This window comes from Theobroma umbraticum, unplaced genomic scaffold (assembly GCF_002168275.2).
Source record: "Theobroma umbraticum cultivar Fairchild unplaced genomic scaffold, ASM216827v3 scaffold_147.0, whole genome shotgun sequence".
Lineage (NCBI taxonomy): Eukaryota > Viridiplantae > Streptophyta > Magnoliopsida > Malvales > Malvaceae > Theobroma > Theobroma umbraticum.
Window position 1 is genome coordinate 6,167,443 of NW_018397259.1, and position 16,609 is coordinate 6,184,051.

The window sequence follows — 16,609 nt, forward strand, 5'->3', positions numbered from 1 at the left end:
TTCGTCCACTATAACTGATAATTTGGAAACTATTTTTTTGGTTTGCTTGAAGAAAATTATGAGCTAATTTCTTGCATACCTTCTGCTTCTTTTTTTTTGTTTAATAAATTGGAATAACTCAGTTTTGGCTTGTGGACAATTTTCATTAGCTTCAAAAAGCAAATTAAATACTTGAATCAGCACCCTTTTTCATTATATTACAATCCTTTTTGGAATTGAAGAGAATGAATTGCAATTACCTTAAAATCTGGCAATGGCGCAAGCTGAAAAACTTTTCTTACAAGGTAATACAGTGCCGTTGAGGAGAAAAGGTACTGCTTGAGAAGAAGATTTGTGCTTCATCTCAAGAAGCAAAAGGAGTTTTTGAAATGTATTTCTGACCTAGTAAGAGTTGGACTCTTCTTCAGTTTAATGCAGAATCTAGTCTCTCTTATTATACATTACAAACATGAAAAATACATAAACATGAAGCTTGGTCTTTCCATGCCCTCTGCTACTTTCTTTCCCCTAATGCACGAGAAAAGAACAGAGATGTTTACAAGTTAGAGCAATCATTTTCCAGTAAGCCGATCATAATGTGCATTCACTCAGCCCAATGCTCCAACTATTATTTTCTTCTACCATTAACAATGAAAACAAAATTTGGGGGAAAAAAATGATACTAAGCTTTAACAAAATCTTCTATTGCATTGGTGTTGTTCCTCATGTTCAAACAATCAAGTGAAAATGGTATAAATGCTCCCCCCCTCAAATGTCTCTGGGTTCATTGATCTCCTGAACAAAAAATAAAACAAAAAACACAACATCGACTGTCACCAAAGGGGAAAACAGAATCTTTGAGCAGTATGAGGATAATTTCAAGGTTTACCTCATTCTTAAGCACGACTCCATCAGGAATTTCCAATTTCACTCCAGGGTCTGCAGCAATTCTAACTCTCCCCTACAGAACACAAACCATTAAAAGATGGAAACAAGTTAAACAGCAAAACTTATGACTCGCTGGCAGTGTTGAGACAGAAGCCAGACCCAATCCCAACCTTCTCCAAATATCCATGAATGCAAACATGCATGCATGTGCATGGTACTATATACACCTCCAAGCTATTGCCTTACATGCACCAGCAAGTAAAATTTAATGCACATAACAGAATATCTGTATTGGCTGTTCTCTTTGATTTTTTAAAAAAAAACAAATACACAAACCTTGCCGATAGTTAACCTTATTTAGCACAAAAAATAATTGCAATGACTCAAATACTATTCTTGAAATTCCTAAAGAATGAATAGAATCTCATTGTGTAGATGACATTTCTTGAATTTGAGGGGAAAAAGAAGTCATATGTAAAAGATAACAAAGAAACTTGTGAGGTACTTCATAGAAATTTCCTTTGGACATGAGTTCCCTCTTGCTGTCTTGCATGTTTCAGCCATCAATTATTAAGACACTATCAAATTATAGAGCAATTCGAATATACTCACACCCAGCACTCATCTACAACTTTCAATATGGAAAAGATGAGAGCATCAAGTTTAAACCTAACATAGGAGGTAAAATTAAATATTTCAACAAAGAAGCTAGATACTGGCGCATGAGTATTACTACAGATACCTTGAGAGTTATATCAGCGCCAAACCAAACATCACCAGTCACCTCCAAGCTATCCAGCCTAATAATGCTAGGAATGGTTTTAAAGCGACTTTGGAAATCGCTAACCTGAAGACAGAAATGAAAACTAAATAAACAAATGAAAGAAACTAAATGCAACCACAATAAAGGTAATGACTTTGCAATCAAATAAATGTTCACCTTTTCAAATTCCGGTCCTAAATCAATGGAAGGGTTAGTAGGAGTAGTTCTAGCATCATTTCGAATTAAAACGCCTTCGGTAAATGAGTAAAGGTCTGACTGCAGAACACAGAATTTTGATGCTTAGAATCTTAAGTCAAGATAAAATAGTATTTTCTTTAGGTTGTAGCATGAAATTATATTAGATAAATGAGAATCACCTGGAGAAGAAGTAAATCTGATGTGGAATTCAATGGAAGAAAACGAGATTGAGGAATCATAATGCCAATTGCTTTTTCAAATAACTGCCTCAATGACAAAGTAACAACAATAAGACCTACATTATTTCTTGCTTGATGGACATGCACACCTGTCAAAGAAAAAGTAAGCAAAGTGTACCTTTAACGTAGAAAGGTCGCCCAACTTCAGTGCATTAGTATCTACAAGCCTTTTAATGGCTTTCAAATCTACCCACCTGAGAAAATGGGAAGCACAATTTAGCATATTTGCAATTTTTATACAGCAAATTCACAGGGCATAGCAGTTCACTCACAAGTTTCTAGTATCAATGAATTTGAACTTTTTCACCGACTTGTTATGACCATGAGAAAACAGAAAGGCAAATAATGAATCAGTTAAATTGAACAAACAATGTCTGAATGAAACCACACCATTTACCTATTATTTTATGCACTTTGACATAAAAGTTCGGAAAAAAAGTGCTCAGTAAAAAGGGATTTGCTTGCCTTTTTCTTATGTGGAAAAAGTGTTATCAGCAACTTACATGTTTAGCAGGATTTGAAGTGAAGTCTTCAAGCTATATGACAATGAAAGCAACAAAGTTAAGGTTGTTTTGACAGATACATAGATATCAAACAAATTTATCAGACATCAGTATAATTTAAGATTTCACTTGCCTTAAACTTTCCTTGGAGTGAACTAGCCATAAAGTTCATCAAACCACCTGAGGTGGTTCGTGTCACCTGAAAATAGTAAAGTCTTACAAACAAGTTTTTAGCCAAAAGTATTATAAAAAATTGAAATCATCTTTGCATACCTCCATACAGTATTCAACACTGTTTTGGGCCAAATGGTTCAAGATTTCTAAAATATCACTCAAGGGGCACAACTATCAGAATTGAAGGTCATTAAAAATCAGCAAATCAAATGAAGGATTCCATTCAAGGATACTTGGGTCCACAACAGCAGCCGTGTTATCTGGGTTCACCACAAGGGCATACTCCTTACCCTGAAAAACAATGTGGAAATTATTAACAGTTTGTATCAGGATTCCTCCTCGCAACAAACTTTTGCATTTCTTTCTCGTAGATACCTCTTTATCTTATAGACATAGTGGAACAAAAAGGAATATGTTCAAAATCACGAAACAATCTTACCTGGGAGAGTAATACATCAAGAGTTCCACTACTCATGAGGGAAAGGAATTGAGCACCATGATCAGAAGAATACCTTTGTGTATAAAAAATTAAAAGAACCAATTGGGAAACTTTCAGCAGTTGGTAAGTGAAACCACAATACAACCGTAGAGAGCAAAAAAGCCAAATAATAATAATAATAATTCTATTGGCTATTGGAGGAATGATCAGATGGCCACATAAAAGTTTGGATAAATTGATAAATGAAATGAGGAAAAGATACCCTAAGATGGTACAAGCAAAGACATCTCTGCCTTTTCCAGTTCATCAATATGAAAGGTGGTAGGATGTTGACTGCAAAATATAAATTTTCATGTTCATCTAAATAAAATGCACTCAGATCCTAAAATCAAGAAAACATACATCTAGATCTAGAGTAGAATAATCTAAGAGGGTAACTATTTCATGAAAAACAGTGAGAAAAAGTTAAGTTGAAGAATAAATTCATGGAGTAATAATATCTGCAGAGCTACCCTTACAAAACATACATCTAGCTCAAGAGTAGAAAAATCTAAAAGGGTAACTATTTCATGACAAACAATGAGAAGTGAAGCTGAAGAATAAATTCATGGAGTAATACCTGTGGAGCTACCCTCATTTCTATTCAAAATTATAATTGCTTTCTAGAGCCTTACTATAAACTTTACCAAAACTTTGGGAAGCTGCTAAATATACTTATCATGGTTTAGTCATCACCATACAATCTTATATTAAAAAAAAAAAAAAGAACAATGTGTGGGAGGAAGGATACAAAAATGGACATACCATTCATCCTCACCGCCTCCACTGAAAGATAACTCCTGTTGAATGTGGTCCCCCTACTTAAACCAATTATTTTATCAAAAGGAAGTCAATAAAATTTAAGGTTTATAGAATACTTCTAGAACCAATTCTACAAGCTAGGTTTTCAAACCTGTCTAAAAGAATGTATATCTATCTTTGAGCTGGAATATTTCTCCAAAACCTACAGATGACAACTCAGGTGAGTACCTTTGGTGAGATACACGGTTGAGAACATAATGAAGGAGTGGAAAATGCAAATCACCTTTAAGACATCATCGTGGGTTGTCCTTGAGTTGATCAGAAGCAGAGGAACATTGCATCCATACTTGGAATTTAGCGACTACAAAGAATTGAAAATGTTGAACTAGTCAGCTCCATTAAGCTAGAACAACAGTATATACAACAAAAGTACTACCAACCAACCTGAATTTGGTTAACAGTTAAGTCCAGAGATGTTGACCCGTTTTTAACTTCAATCAAAGACCTGTGCAAAGGAATGGGAATTGCGCAAATTCAACAAAATGTCCAAATGTTTCTATAACAAGAATGCCTTGCACATTAAAGACCAAAAGTGAAGACAGCACAACCTCGTTTCAAATTAAAAATGGAGAATTCTTAAATTCTTCTAGAAGTATAACGGTTCACTAAAAGGATAAGTAGTAACAAATCCTATATTTATTCAAAATAAGTATATTCCACATGCAAATGCCCAGTTTAATAACAAAAATTATTCATTCAAAACACTCCCAGCACAAAATTTTGAAGGCAGGAAGGCACATCATCAATATGTTAGAAGCAGATCACACCTTCTATATCAGACAAAGGATTATATTTAATCCATTTACATGAAAGAGCAGAACATATATATACAACAGAAAGTGCATTCAATTAAGTAGAGGCATATATATACATCTATATATATTGGAGTCATCAACAAATTCATTTTTTATTGAAAGAAAAAGAGAATCAAATTTCCAGATGTAAAATTAATGCTTACTTGGGACCGTTGAAACCCATATTTTTTCCCAAAGCTCCATTGAACTTCACCACAACAAGCTTGTCTAAAAGCTGCTTCATGTCTGCAATATCTGCTTCAGGGCAGAAAGAACATAAACAAATTGTACATGTTATACAAGCTGAAGATGGCAAACTCCAATGTCCTGCTATAATTTTGTGGCTGCTATAGCTGGAATAAAATAAATTAACAAGTAAATGAATAAAGACTAAACATTACCCCCAGAAAGAGGTGCTAAGCTATCATAGGGAATGACAAGCACTTCATTTGCACTTTCCACCTTGCTCTCACTAGTGCTCTCTTCAATTTGCTTAACTTCTTCCCTTCAATCAAGAATCAAATTTCAAGTAAACCAACAATTGGAAACACTACCAATATAGAAACAAAGAACAGAAGACACAGTGCAACACCAAGCTCCGAGCACTCATATCAAATACACAAACATCACAGCAAGAATTCCAAAAACATAGGAAATAAACCTATTGCTCTGCATAATTATCAGAAGCAAACCTCATAAATTAGAATCCAGAACGAAAATTCTCCCTATACTAATATCCTCAACCAAGTTCTAATTAAGGAAGGATTTACTTAGTAATAGCTCTTAATTCTATCTTAGATATATCAGGAAAAGTATAACTCATGATCCACAACTCAAAATCACTCTTAAATCCGTCATCACAAATATCCTATATATTACTAACAACAAACTTAGTTCATTCTTCTCTAGTTAAATCAATAAAATCAGTATAAAAAAAATCTATCTAAGCACAATGCATTCAAATTTCGATACCTAGAAAAAAGAGAAAATTCCATACCTACTTGTAGCCTTCCTGCCAATCCTCTTTTCTCCCTCTTTTCTCTTCTTCTCCAACATTAAACACTTAGTAATCATATTACAAACCAAATAAACAAACTGAACAGAATCATTAGCCGGTATTGGATAAGTAACCTTCTTATAAAACTCCCACGGCATACTCGAATCAACCAACCCAACTATCGGAATCCCCAACCTTTCCGCTTCCGACAAAATCGAACTTTTCCTCTCAGTATCAAAAACCACAACACAATCAGGCAACCTAGTCGGCCCAAAAACTAGTTTCTTATTCCTAGACCGAAACTTCTTAGGACTGAAACTGTTGGTCAAAAATCCACGCATCTTCCAAAGGTTGCTTACCCTTTCAGGATTGAAGGTTGTCACTTTCAAGGTCATCTCGTCGATTATGGTTTGGAAAAGCGGGTTGGTGTTGATGAAGAGGAAAGAGGAAGATGGGTCACGTGAGAGGCAGGTGATGAAGTTGAGAGCATTGCGGAGGCAGATTAGGGTCTTGTCAGAATCAAGGATGGCCTGGTTGTTTCGGATTCCGTAGGTAAATTGTTTGAAATGATGGGTTACTGTTTGTCGGCTGATGTGGGAATTTGTAGTTAAGAGTTTCTGGATTACAACTGAATGGATCGTCATTTTTTCGAAAGGGAAAAGTTTTCGGGAAAACTCGAAGTTTAACGGTGAATTGATTCTACTCAAAAAGTTAGTAATGAATCATTTTTTGTTTCCAGGGAAGTTGGGAGCTTAGGGTTTATGAGGTTTTGCACATGGCGGATTACCGATTTCAGGAAATGGCGGACTCCTGGATATTTGGATTGCATCGAGTCGGGTTACCGAATTTCTTTTATGGTTGAATTTAATTTTGTTTGTGTACTTTTCCTTTCCTTATAAGATGCTCAGTTAAACTAATAAAATATAACAAATTAGCAATTACTATTATATTTTAAGGAAAATTATTTTTACTACTTAAGTTTTATCAATTTTTTTTTAAAAAAAATTAAATTTGAATTTCATAAATTATTTACTCTTTGTATTTATTTTTTATTTTTCTGTCGAGGAATTAATTGTAAATATAACTGTTTCTAAATAAAAGGTTCAATTTCAATATTTATTTACCTTTTTATTTTAAACATTTACATTGAATTTCTACCAATATTACAATATTATCAATAGTAAGAATATGCAAGGTTTATTACAAACATGATACAACAGTCACATGACATAAAAGTGAAGGTTAATGTTTAATATCAATAATTCATATTCACCATTAATCATGAATTTTAAGTGTATTTTACCTGCTTTAAATTATAAACCCAAATTAATATTATTCAAACCCAATGAAATTAAAAATTTTTAAAAAGACATTATTATTTTATAACACTAAAGATAACTAAAGTATTAAATTTAAACTTGAATCCTACGCGTCTCCCACCAGGAATTGAACTCTCCTGCTTCTTTAGCCTGTTGCTGCCTCTTCTCTTCTCAGACCAAAATACCGCTGATAGTTTCCCCATTTTCTTTTCCTTCTTGTGCGAATACTTTTGATCAATAAGCCCTGCATCCTCGCCTTTCATGATTAGGGAGATGGCAGCAGATGGAGTGTTGCAGAGTAGCCATGTTTCATGTTCTGGCGTCGTCCCGGCCATTGAGAACGTGGTATCATCCGTCAACCTCGGTTGCTTGCTGGACCTCAAAGCCATTGCCCTTCGTGCTCGAAATACTGAATACAACCCCGAAAGGTTTGCCGCATTGACGATGCGGATAAGGGAATCCCGAACCACTGCACTTATATTCTCCTCTGGGAAGATGGTCTGCACTGGAGCCAAAACTGAGCAACAATCCCGCCTGGCGGCCCGCAAGTATGGTCGGATCATTCAAAAGCTTGGTTTTGATGTCAAGTTCAAGGATTTCCGGATTCAGAACATCGTTGCTTCTTGTGATCTTCCATTTTCCGTCAACCTTACACATCTGGGGAATTCTCATTACAAGACTTCAGTATACGAGCCAGAATTGTTTCCGGGATTGATTTATCGGATGAAACAATCCAGAGTTATGATTAAGATATTTTCTTCTGGAAAGATCGTTATCGCGGGAACTCATGATAGAAACGAGATTTTCAAAGCTTTGGATAACATATATCCAATTCTTATGTCTTTCAGAGTACACAAGTGAGATTCTTGAAGAAGACTCAAAAAGATCTGAGAGTAAATATATTATCAATTCTTTTTTTTTTTTTTGTGAGTGAGCTAATTGTACATATCCAGATTATTCTTGTATCTAAATAAAAATTTAATTTCAATACAATTTGCTTTTTATTTTAATTATTTACTGTGTTTATATGAATATATCCATTAGAAAATAACTAGTATAATAAATAATCCAACAAGCTTTTAAAATTAAAAAATTATCATTATAAATTTACTAATGGAAACACTTCATTTGACTTTCTCAACAAGTTTAGAAACAAAAACTATTCCTTTGCAAATTTTGTGCCTCCATGATATAACTGTGTGTTAAGATTACAGAATTAACTGCCGTTGAGATACACTAAGCAGTAAAACACTAACAGCAACCGAATGCTTCAGATGGATGTTACAAAGTCCTTGCAATCTTAACCCGAATTTGATGACCAGAAGATACTCATAAGAACATATACCAACCCTGTGAATATAAAAACACCCCTGATAAATACATAACCAATGCTGTTCCCTAATCAATAATTTTACAAAACCAGCACCTTCCACAATGAAGCAACAAGCATAGCTCTGTTGCCCCATCAGCACTGCTTATGTCGAGCCATGATCAGAACCATGTGAAGGAGCAATCTCCTCAGGAGTAGCTGCATTGCGCAAAACTCTCCCCATCTGAATCGCAACAGAAGGACGTTCCTCTTGAGCAGCAGCCTCAGTAGCAGCTCTTAAGCCTTTCTTTTTCTTCACCTTTTGTGCCCAACCAACAAGGCCTACTTGCACATGCTCATCAAATATAGCCTTCTTGAATGAGCTTCCCATCTTCAATTCAATAAATATAAATGTGAATTGGAGATCCAGCTTATGAATTCAAGTTTATAGTTATAAGAAACTCAACTGACCTGTGTAACAATGGCATAAAGTGGCAGGGTGCTATAACTACAGAGCACCTGAATGAAAACCCTGCAAAAACCAACAGAAATAACAACGCCATATAGTAACAACGAACATACAATAATCTTGATAGAATAGCAAAAATTTTAAAACCAACCAAGATCTAACATAAAGGGAATGGTCACCGGTTCTTACCCTATAACAAGCCTAGGAATGATATAACGAACTTGACCCATTATGCAGGAGTCGAACCCAAATTGAACCTACAGATGATGAAAAAAGTATCATTATGTCATCCTTATCTGTGGTGCATATGGCAAAATAGTGACCTAAATTATAAGCTTACCCATATCCAGAAGAAAAATGCAATCTCAAAGGCATTTTGGAAGAGGATGAAATGGATCAAGAAGAGGACAATGTGAGGCTTATTAAACCAAAAGTGATCATCTGATGGCTTCACCACTAATTCCCCTTCAATGGCTTCATGTTTCTCAGCAACCTCATGCGCCAACTGGATAATCACATGCTCGAGCTTGGTGCCAACAGCAAGTAGAAGCTGGAAAATAAAAAAATAAGCGGAAAAACAGAATTTAAAAATGAACTTCTATACAATTAAAGTTCTATATTGGGAGGACATGACCTTTTTAATGTCAATGAATTTCTCCCGTTACCATGAGTGTCATTGCTTTTCCATGTTTTTTTTGTTTGTTTGATAGGAGTGTAACTGTCATTGTTGTCAGTGTTGACTTGACATGTAGAATGATGTTCTAACCATCCCATTAATCAGTTTTTCAAAAGAAAAAAAAAACCTAATATGGAGCAGGTTATTTGATTAACGTATAGTCTATTCAATGATCTCTTCAATTGGTATTGATTCACAAAGATTAATTCTACTTTGTGTAGGTAGATATGTGTTTGTTTTTGTGCATGCGTAGAGGTGTGTGTAAGAAATTGTATTAAAACTACTCACAATGAAAGGAATGAATGCTATCCAGAAATATGTATGCCAGCCTGCAGAAAAAAAATAATAATAAAATGTCATCATTATATATGTATGTCATCATTAGACTGTAATCTCACAAAAGCATCTATCACATGCCACAGAAGCAAAAAACATTGGTTCATATGTGTAATCAATACTTTCCATTCATTACATTTGTATGCATTAAAAACATGACCTAAAATCTAGAGCAGGGAAAAATTGATAATAGAATAATGACACTCTAGTTTTAACACCAGAACACAGTCCTAAGTTACCACCAATGGAATCCCACATTATATTGTTACAAGTACTATGAATAGGCATAAAATATGCATCCATTCTTTGAACTTCAAAAGAAACTTTAATCAGAAAAATAGCTTTTTTGACAAGACTGTGAACATAATTGAACATCGAAACATGATAATGCTAACAGCGTAAGGCATCAAGATGTAGTTAATTGCTAATAATCAATGGTACTACATACCATTAACATTCAGCAACAAGAAGATGACCACAAATACCCAGAGATACCAACTGCAAACAAGCAAATTAAACTATAAATCAACACAAATTACTAAGTAAACATGATTTAATACCAAAACATACCTATTTGATATGTGCAAGGAAGAAACCATATGACACTTAGATCATCACAAATATACTCTCAAATATCACTTGCCTTATACCAACAACTTGCTTGAAATCATCTTCTAAGGCTCGTATCATGTACTTGTGAAAATTAAACTTGGGATTCCCGCTGCAATGGGTCTGCAATACAAATAATAAATATTAGGTAATGGGCTATAACAAGGTATGACATCACAACCATAAGAAAGTTCTGCAATCAACCACTTTTACAAGCTAACTTACCATGATGAAACCTAGCCTTAGTGTCACATAATCTGATTTGGTCACAGATGCATAGAATTGCTTAAAAAACGAATGCTGTAAGAAAACAAAGGGAAAGTGATGAAGGATATCAGAGCCATGATTAGCAAAAGCTTACAAACTTCTGCATCCAAAAAAGTGTTTGAGGTTCAATTTTTCTTCCTATTATAAAAGAAAAGTGAGACCAGGGATATCAAAACATGACACACGTAAAAACTCTTGTTCTTTGAAGGTAACTAAACAGGGCAGGGGGAAAGATATTCATTGTAAGCAGAAACAGAACCAATTTAATTATGCCCCTCACTTTCTATTCCCCATCTTAGGAGGCACAGCATCATTTTTTATTATACTACAGTAATTTCTTCCATTTTGTCCAACACCAAGTTAGAAAAATCCTTGGGGAAAAATTGATCCTTCCCTTGACAACTAAAAATCAGACAATGGGACGATCAAACAAAACTTATCAACCACAAGAGGCAGAATGAATGCAAGCATATGCTCAGACACATTGTGTGACAAAGAATATCAGATTCCCAACAATGAAAAATAAAAAATAAAAGCATGCCTAGGCCCAATTGGTATTTAACAAAAAATTCTGTTTTAAGATCACCAAGACAAAATTGCAACTCCACCCACAAAATCAAAACCAAGGCCATAGACACACATGGGCAAATTCCTCGTATAGAAAGAAATTTCAAGGTCTACCTTTCTCTTAAATGCATATGTCATTCCAATTCTCACATATGACAGGAAGGGGTAAGCAAGTGGCGGAAATTCAGAGGTGACCTCTTTTCCAAGTTAAATGGTTGCAGATGTAAATGAAAAAAAAGATTGTATCAGAAATGAAATAGCAGCTTACCAACCACCCTAGCACAATAGAATCTTTACCGATACCCAGAAAATGGTCTTTGATAAAAGTATGCTGACGGACATGAGTGACTTTTTTCTTCAACACTGCACTAACACAGTACATAGATTAGAAGCACCAAAGACCTAGCAGACCACCGTAGAGGGAATTTAATAAGAAAATAATTCACTCATTTTTTTTTTCATTTTTTTGGCACAGGGAGAGGGGGTGGGGATAAATCACTCAGCCAATTCACTTTCCTAATGGCAATACTTCTACCAGCAGTGACCAAGATTCTGAATGCGTATGTCCATCTATCCCCCAAATAAGGAAAAGATAACATGGGAAATAGTGAGCATTTGGATTGGTATTAATCCTTACTTTGCTCTGAATCATAATTCTCTTTTGCAATTGAATCTTCCCAATGTTTCCATTGACGTATCTACATCAACAAACAAATTATTGCCTTTTTATGAGAAGCTGAGAAGTAAATGTATTGTAGAGGAAAACAACTGCAGCACAAATAGAAAAAGCTGAAGAACTAAGCAAATGAAACAAATTGGACAGCTTACCCTTAGCCCACCAAAAGAAACTGTGAGAACACAAAATGTCACATGGACAATGGCCAGGACGAAGATGAAAATATGCAGATGATGTAGCGCTTCAACAGACAACAAGGGTACCTTGTTCTGAAACACAAAAACATGGAAATAATAAAAGCACTTTAATGGGAGTGTCTGTCTTTTGTAATATAAAAAATGAGCCAGAACCTGTAGTGCTGTATTCAATAATATACAAGGGATCCATTTGGCATCCTAGATACATTCGCTACACTGTTCATGTTTCAGTTTTTCCCATCAAAACTATAGTAATACTCTCATCAGGATTTCATTTCTAACCATGACAAAATATACAATAATTCCTTGTTTTCCCTTATTAAATGTGTAAAGCAACAAATATTCACAATAAAGCACAAATAACAGTAAAAGCCGTTGATTTTGTGATTGGTAATTATGTCACCTTCTCACCACAGTATCCCATCTGGGAAGCACTAGATGTTTCAGCCAGTAGGCGCCTGGTGCCACCAGACAGAGTAAAAGCAAAATACTTCTGAAAATGTGATGTTGTGGCAGTACTATTGGAGTGCTCTGCTGTTTCTTTATTGCCTTCAATTTTACAAGGAAGCATGCTTGTTACTGCTTCCTTTGATATGCAAATTTTAGAAATTGCACTCTGAAATACTGTCAACAACAGTGATATAAACCCCAACAGCATCAACTCTGCCAAAACAAATTCCCCCATTTCAAGTTTACAATTTGGAAAATAGCAAAAGAATTTCCCAACAACACCACCTAGAAACCCATTCTTTATATATAAATTTCAAATGGGTATGCAATTTTCATATCCTTTGATATCTAATCAAGAAAAACGCAGTAACTTTCTTTTTCTTTAACCTGTCAAATGATCATCTTTTCCGCAGTCTAACTCCTTCTACCAGAAAGAGATAAAGAAAAAGAACTTCCTCTATAAATCAAAAAATGCAATTTACCCTTTTTAACTTTCCCATTTAGGAAACTGTAGATGGATGGACAAAGAAAAAAGATTTCCTTTTTGAAAATGCAGAATGTGAAAAACAAAAACAAAAAGCCTTCCCTTTAACACTTGCAACCGAATTTATTTTTCTATATAAACAAAATTTAACATAAAAAATGAAAAAGAAAGAGAAAAAGGAAATGGGTTACCTTCTTTAACTTTCAAAAGAGCCTCAAAGAGTGGTTTCTGTTGTTTCTTCTTCAAAACATTCCCAAGATAATGAAGCAAACGCTCCATAGCCAAGGAAATGGCAACAATCACTGTGCAAACTCCTGCTAAAACCCATGTCGGTGTATACTCTAACGATGCCCCTTCTCCTCCTCCACTCATTTCTCTCCAAAGTTTCTTCCTTTACCTTCTTCTCTTCTCTTCTCTTCTCTTCTCAAAGTGTCACTATTATCGGTTTGGTTCTCACTTCCTAGGAAAGGGCACCCAAAGGCTCTCAATCTTCTTAGGTATTTAATTATCTACCCGTTTTTATAATATGCAAACAAGAAAAATGTTGGTCTTCTTTTATGAGAAACAGAGATATTATTAACTGTTGGCTTTTGAAAGAGAGAGTTTTCTGCTTTGTAGGGTCATGTATGGTTTCCTATTGGATGTGGAAGCATATGCGTGTGCATGTCAGTCCTCATGGGGAAATGGTTTACTTGCTCTGCTGTTATTATGAACTTGAATTCAGGTAAAAAGTGGGGGTTTTTTATTACAGAAAAACGAAAGTGGGGTATTTGTCTTTTTAATTTTTGTGTAGTTTTATTACAAGACAAGATAACAACACAGCGAGTCTGAGGTGTCTCAAAGAAAAACAAAAGAACCCACTAAAAGGACAGAAGAGGCCAAGGGTTTGGTTCACTGAGGTATGGTATAGTATAGGTTGGGAGGCTAAAGGGTCTTTTTCTTTGTTGTTTTTTTCTTTTTATGGAGGAGGTTTAGATCTTAAACATATGACAAATGGGATTGGGTTTTGTTTTGACTTTTGATTTTAAGTGCTTTTTGTTTTTTGTGATTCCATTTCTTTGAATTATGATAACACAAATGTAAGAAAATGAAGTCATGACTAACCATTTTGTTTGATTGTGGGACAATGGGACCATTTACAAACACTATGAATTAGTAAATGAAAACACTTTATTATTCTTAATCCCCCAACCTCTGACCCCCCATGGACCATAGTTTTAGAGCTTGAACACAACATAAATAAATAAAAGGAAAACATAAAGTGAAAATGACTTAACAACAAGGTGCACATTATCTTTTCTTTCACCTTAATGAAAAATGAAAGCAAAGAAAGAAGTTTCTAATAAAATGAAACAGAAAAAGGAAAAAAGCTTTTATTTTTTTAATGAAACAAGATTGCACATTTCTTTTCTTTTACATTATTTAGTTGGTTGGTGGAAATTGGTGGTGGTGGGATTTAGATCACCCAACTTTCCTAAGAAAAGCCTTGAGAATATGAGAAGGCAAGGGACAGGCTTTACACCCAAGGCCAAAGGTGAAGGCTTGGTCTGCTGTCTTTCTTTTTTTCTAATTAAAGGGGTGTTTGGAGCAAATCCCAGGATGCAAATGATGCTATATAACAACATACACTTGTTCTTTCTTCTATTTTCTCCCTTCTTTTGTCTTTTTGCTTTGGAATATTTCTTGCTTTTATAATATAATATAATTAGTTTTTAACTGTACTAATCTTGACTTTAAGAATGTGTGAACTGTGAAGATGCCAGATTCCACATGTAATAATAGAAAATTTTGTGCTTTCCCTTCTCCTCCCTCTGTTCACAAATCTTTTGACTACAACAAAGCACCTTTTAACATTTATTTTTTAGTTTCAATGTCAATAACATGCATAGTCATCCTTTCTGCTTACCATTACTATTTATTTATCTGATTCAAAAAAAATCCAAAATTAAATTATTTTTTTTATAAGTAAAAATATTCATTCATTGTTGTATCAAATATTTAAGATACCAGTTACATTTACCTTTATAAATAATCAAGTATTCATCCAGCATTTGATGTTTGCCTTTTCATTCAACCATTTATTTATTTATTTTATATTAAATAATCTCACATCCTAATCATACCCTTGTCTCTATTGGAGTCCATTCCAACATTTCCTTTTTAACACAACATGTGTCCCATGCATATGTAATTTGATTTATGATAAATTATTTTTCTTGAGATCTATATAATTTTTTTAATTATACACTTATCTGATGGTTTTAAGAAGTAAACTTAAGAATTTGACCCTATCAAACACTATATTATTTTAACAAGATAGGTATAAGTTTTTCCAAATGTAAAAGAGTTAAAAAAAAAAGCATATTTTTAAGATAATTTAATAAAAAATAATTGACCCAAATAAAATAATATTATGAATAATTGTTTCCATGGTGCATTCAATGTGACCACATGCAATACATCATGATTTAAAATAGAGAACTAAGGTTTTGCACATGATGCTACCAACCAATATGTCATTTGAAATGTGAGAAAAACAAAAATTCAATAATAAATAAAAATATATATATGGCATTTCCATGTCTGTAAAGACAAATTTGAAATGAAAATGAATTATTATTAATTCATAAAGGAATAATAATAATAATAAATGATAATTAGAATTGATTTTTTTATTATTTTACTTTTTCTTTTACCTGTTCTTTGAAGGCAAACAATAATCAAATTGGCTGTAAAGGGAAATTGAAGGTCAAACAATAGAACCAACTAATATAGAGCAATGGGGCCCTAGGATTTTGACTTATATTGGTGAAAGAGTAAGGACGGAATCTAAGGCTTTTAATCTATAACCACCTATTGATTATTAACTTACCTACTTTGAAAGATGTTATTCATCCCATAGTTATAAGTTTTAGTATGTGAAAATAAATTATTAAACTTTTGATATGATGTTATCACAATCACAAATTATTAATATTTAAGAAATTTTAAATAAGTTATTATCTTTTTATTACACTCAATCAAATTCAAATATTTTTATCTTACATCAAATAAATTTTTATAATTAATAATTGATTAATATTGTTAGTAAAAACATCACTTATCGTTTTTATTATTATGTGTAGTTAACGTGTAATGTTGGCATATCGTAATGGATGGTGACACTATTGATACGACAGAATGACATGATCATATAATAATTTTCATAATCTATGTTAATAATGTTTTAACTAATAACAGTTAATTATAAAATTTTATTTTATTTAAAATAAAAATAAAAAAACTTGATTAAATCAATTAAAAAATAAAAATTTGTATAAAATTTCTTGAAATAGTTTAAAAACTTCTTAAAGAATTAAATCAAAATTAAAATTTATTATCCATAATAAAAAAAATAGATAATTGTTTGGAAAGA

General features: G+C 33.6%; 2 protein-coding genes and 1 pseudogene across 2 annotated transcripts; 1 reads left to right on the forward strand and 2 right to left on the reverse strand.

The window, feature by feature from the left end:
- Positions 1 to 220: 220 nt before the first annotated feature.
- LOC110415784 (UTP--glucose-1-phosphate uridylyltransferase-like) lies at positions 221 to 6,704 on the reverse strand. Its single transcript, XM_021427503.2, has 19 exons — positions 5,836 to 6,704; positions 5,240 to 5,343; positions 5,003 to 5,093; positions 4,429 to 4,489; positions 4,268 to 4,345; positions 4,136 to 4,186; positions 3,988 to 4,040; positions 3,184 to 3,256; positions 2,978 to 3,035; positions 2,844 to 2,890; positions 2,704 to 2,769; positions 2,571 to 2,603; positions 2,340 to 2,377; positions 2,186 to 2,261; positions 2,008 to 2,091; positions 1,808 to 1,906; positions 1,610 to 1,714; positions 869 to 940; positions 221 to 774 (listed from the first exon to the last, which is right to left on the reverse strand). The coding sequence occupies exons 1-19, from the start codon at positions 6,477 to 6,479 to the stop codon at positions 748 to 750; spliced, it is 1,860 nt and encodes a 619-aa protein (XP_021283178.1). The 5' UTR covers positions 6,480 to 6,704; the 3' UTR covers positions 221 to 747.
- A 626-nt stretch (positions 6,705 to 7,330) lies between these two features.
- Positions 7,331 to 8,075, forward strand: LOC110415231 (TATA-box-binding protein pseudogene; annotated as a pseudogene).
- Positions 8,076 to 8,265: 190 nt separating this feature from the next.
- On the reverse strand, positions 8,266 to 13,788 carry MLO1 (Seven transmembrane MLO family protein). The gene is made up of 13 exons (XM_021426815.2): positions 13,386 to 13,788; positions 12,664 to 12,923; positions 12,216 to 12,332; positions 12,025 to 12,085; positions 11,656 to 11,750; positions 10,779 to 10,853; positions 10,588 to 10,676; positions 10,393 to 10,442; positions 9,897 to 9,937; positions 9,273 to 9,482; positions 9,122 to 9,189; positions 8,935 to 8,995; positions 8,266 to 8,854 (listed from the first exon to the last, which is right to left on the reverse strand). The coding sequence occupies exons 1-13, from the start codon at positions 13,564 to 13,566 to the stop codon at positions 8,630 to 8,632; spliced, it is 1,533 nt and encodes a 510-aa protein (XP_021282490.1). The 5' UTR covers positions 13,567 to 13,788; the 3' UTR covers positions 8,266 to 8,629.
- Between the last annotated feature and the right edge of the window lie 2,821 nt (positions 13,789 to 16,609).

What these genes read in the sequence shown, in the direction of transcription:
- LOC110415784 (XM_021427503.2), bottom strand. Translation starts at nt 6,479, where the DNA reads ATGACGATCCATTCAGTTGTAATCCAGAAACTCTTAACTACAAATTCC. An exon ending in CTTAGCACCTCTTTCTGGGG is followed by an intron (nt 5,094 to 5,239) that starts GTAATGTTTAGT and finishes GCCCTGAAGCAG; the next exon opens with ATATTGCAGACATGAAGCAG. An exon ending in GGCTGCTGTTGTGGACCCAA is followed by an intron (nt 2,891 to 2,977) that starts GTATCCTTGAAT and finishes GTGATATTTTAG; the next exon opens with AAATCTTGAACCATTTGGCC.
- MLO1 (XM_021426815.2), bottom strand. Translation starts at nt 13,566, where the DNA reads ATGAGTGGAGGAGGAGAAGGGGCATCGTTAGAGTATACACCGACATGG. An exon ending in TCTTTTGAAAGTTAAAGAAG is followed by an intron (nt 12,924 to 13,385) that starts GTAACCCATTTC and finishes TTGTTTTGGCAG; the next exon opens with AGTTGATGCTGTTGGGGTTT. An exon ending in TAGCATTCATTCCTTTCATT is followed by an intron (nt 9,483 to 9,896) that starts GTGAGTAGTTTT and finishes TTTATTTTCCAG; the next exon opens with CTTCTACTTGCTGTTGGCAC.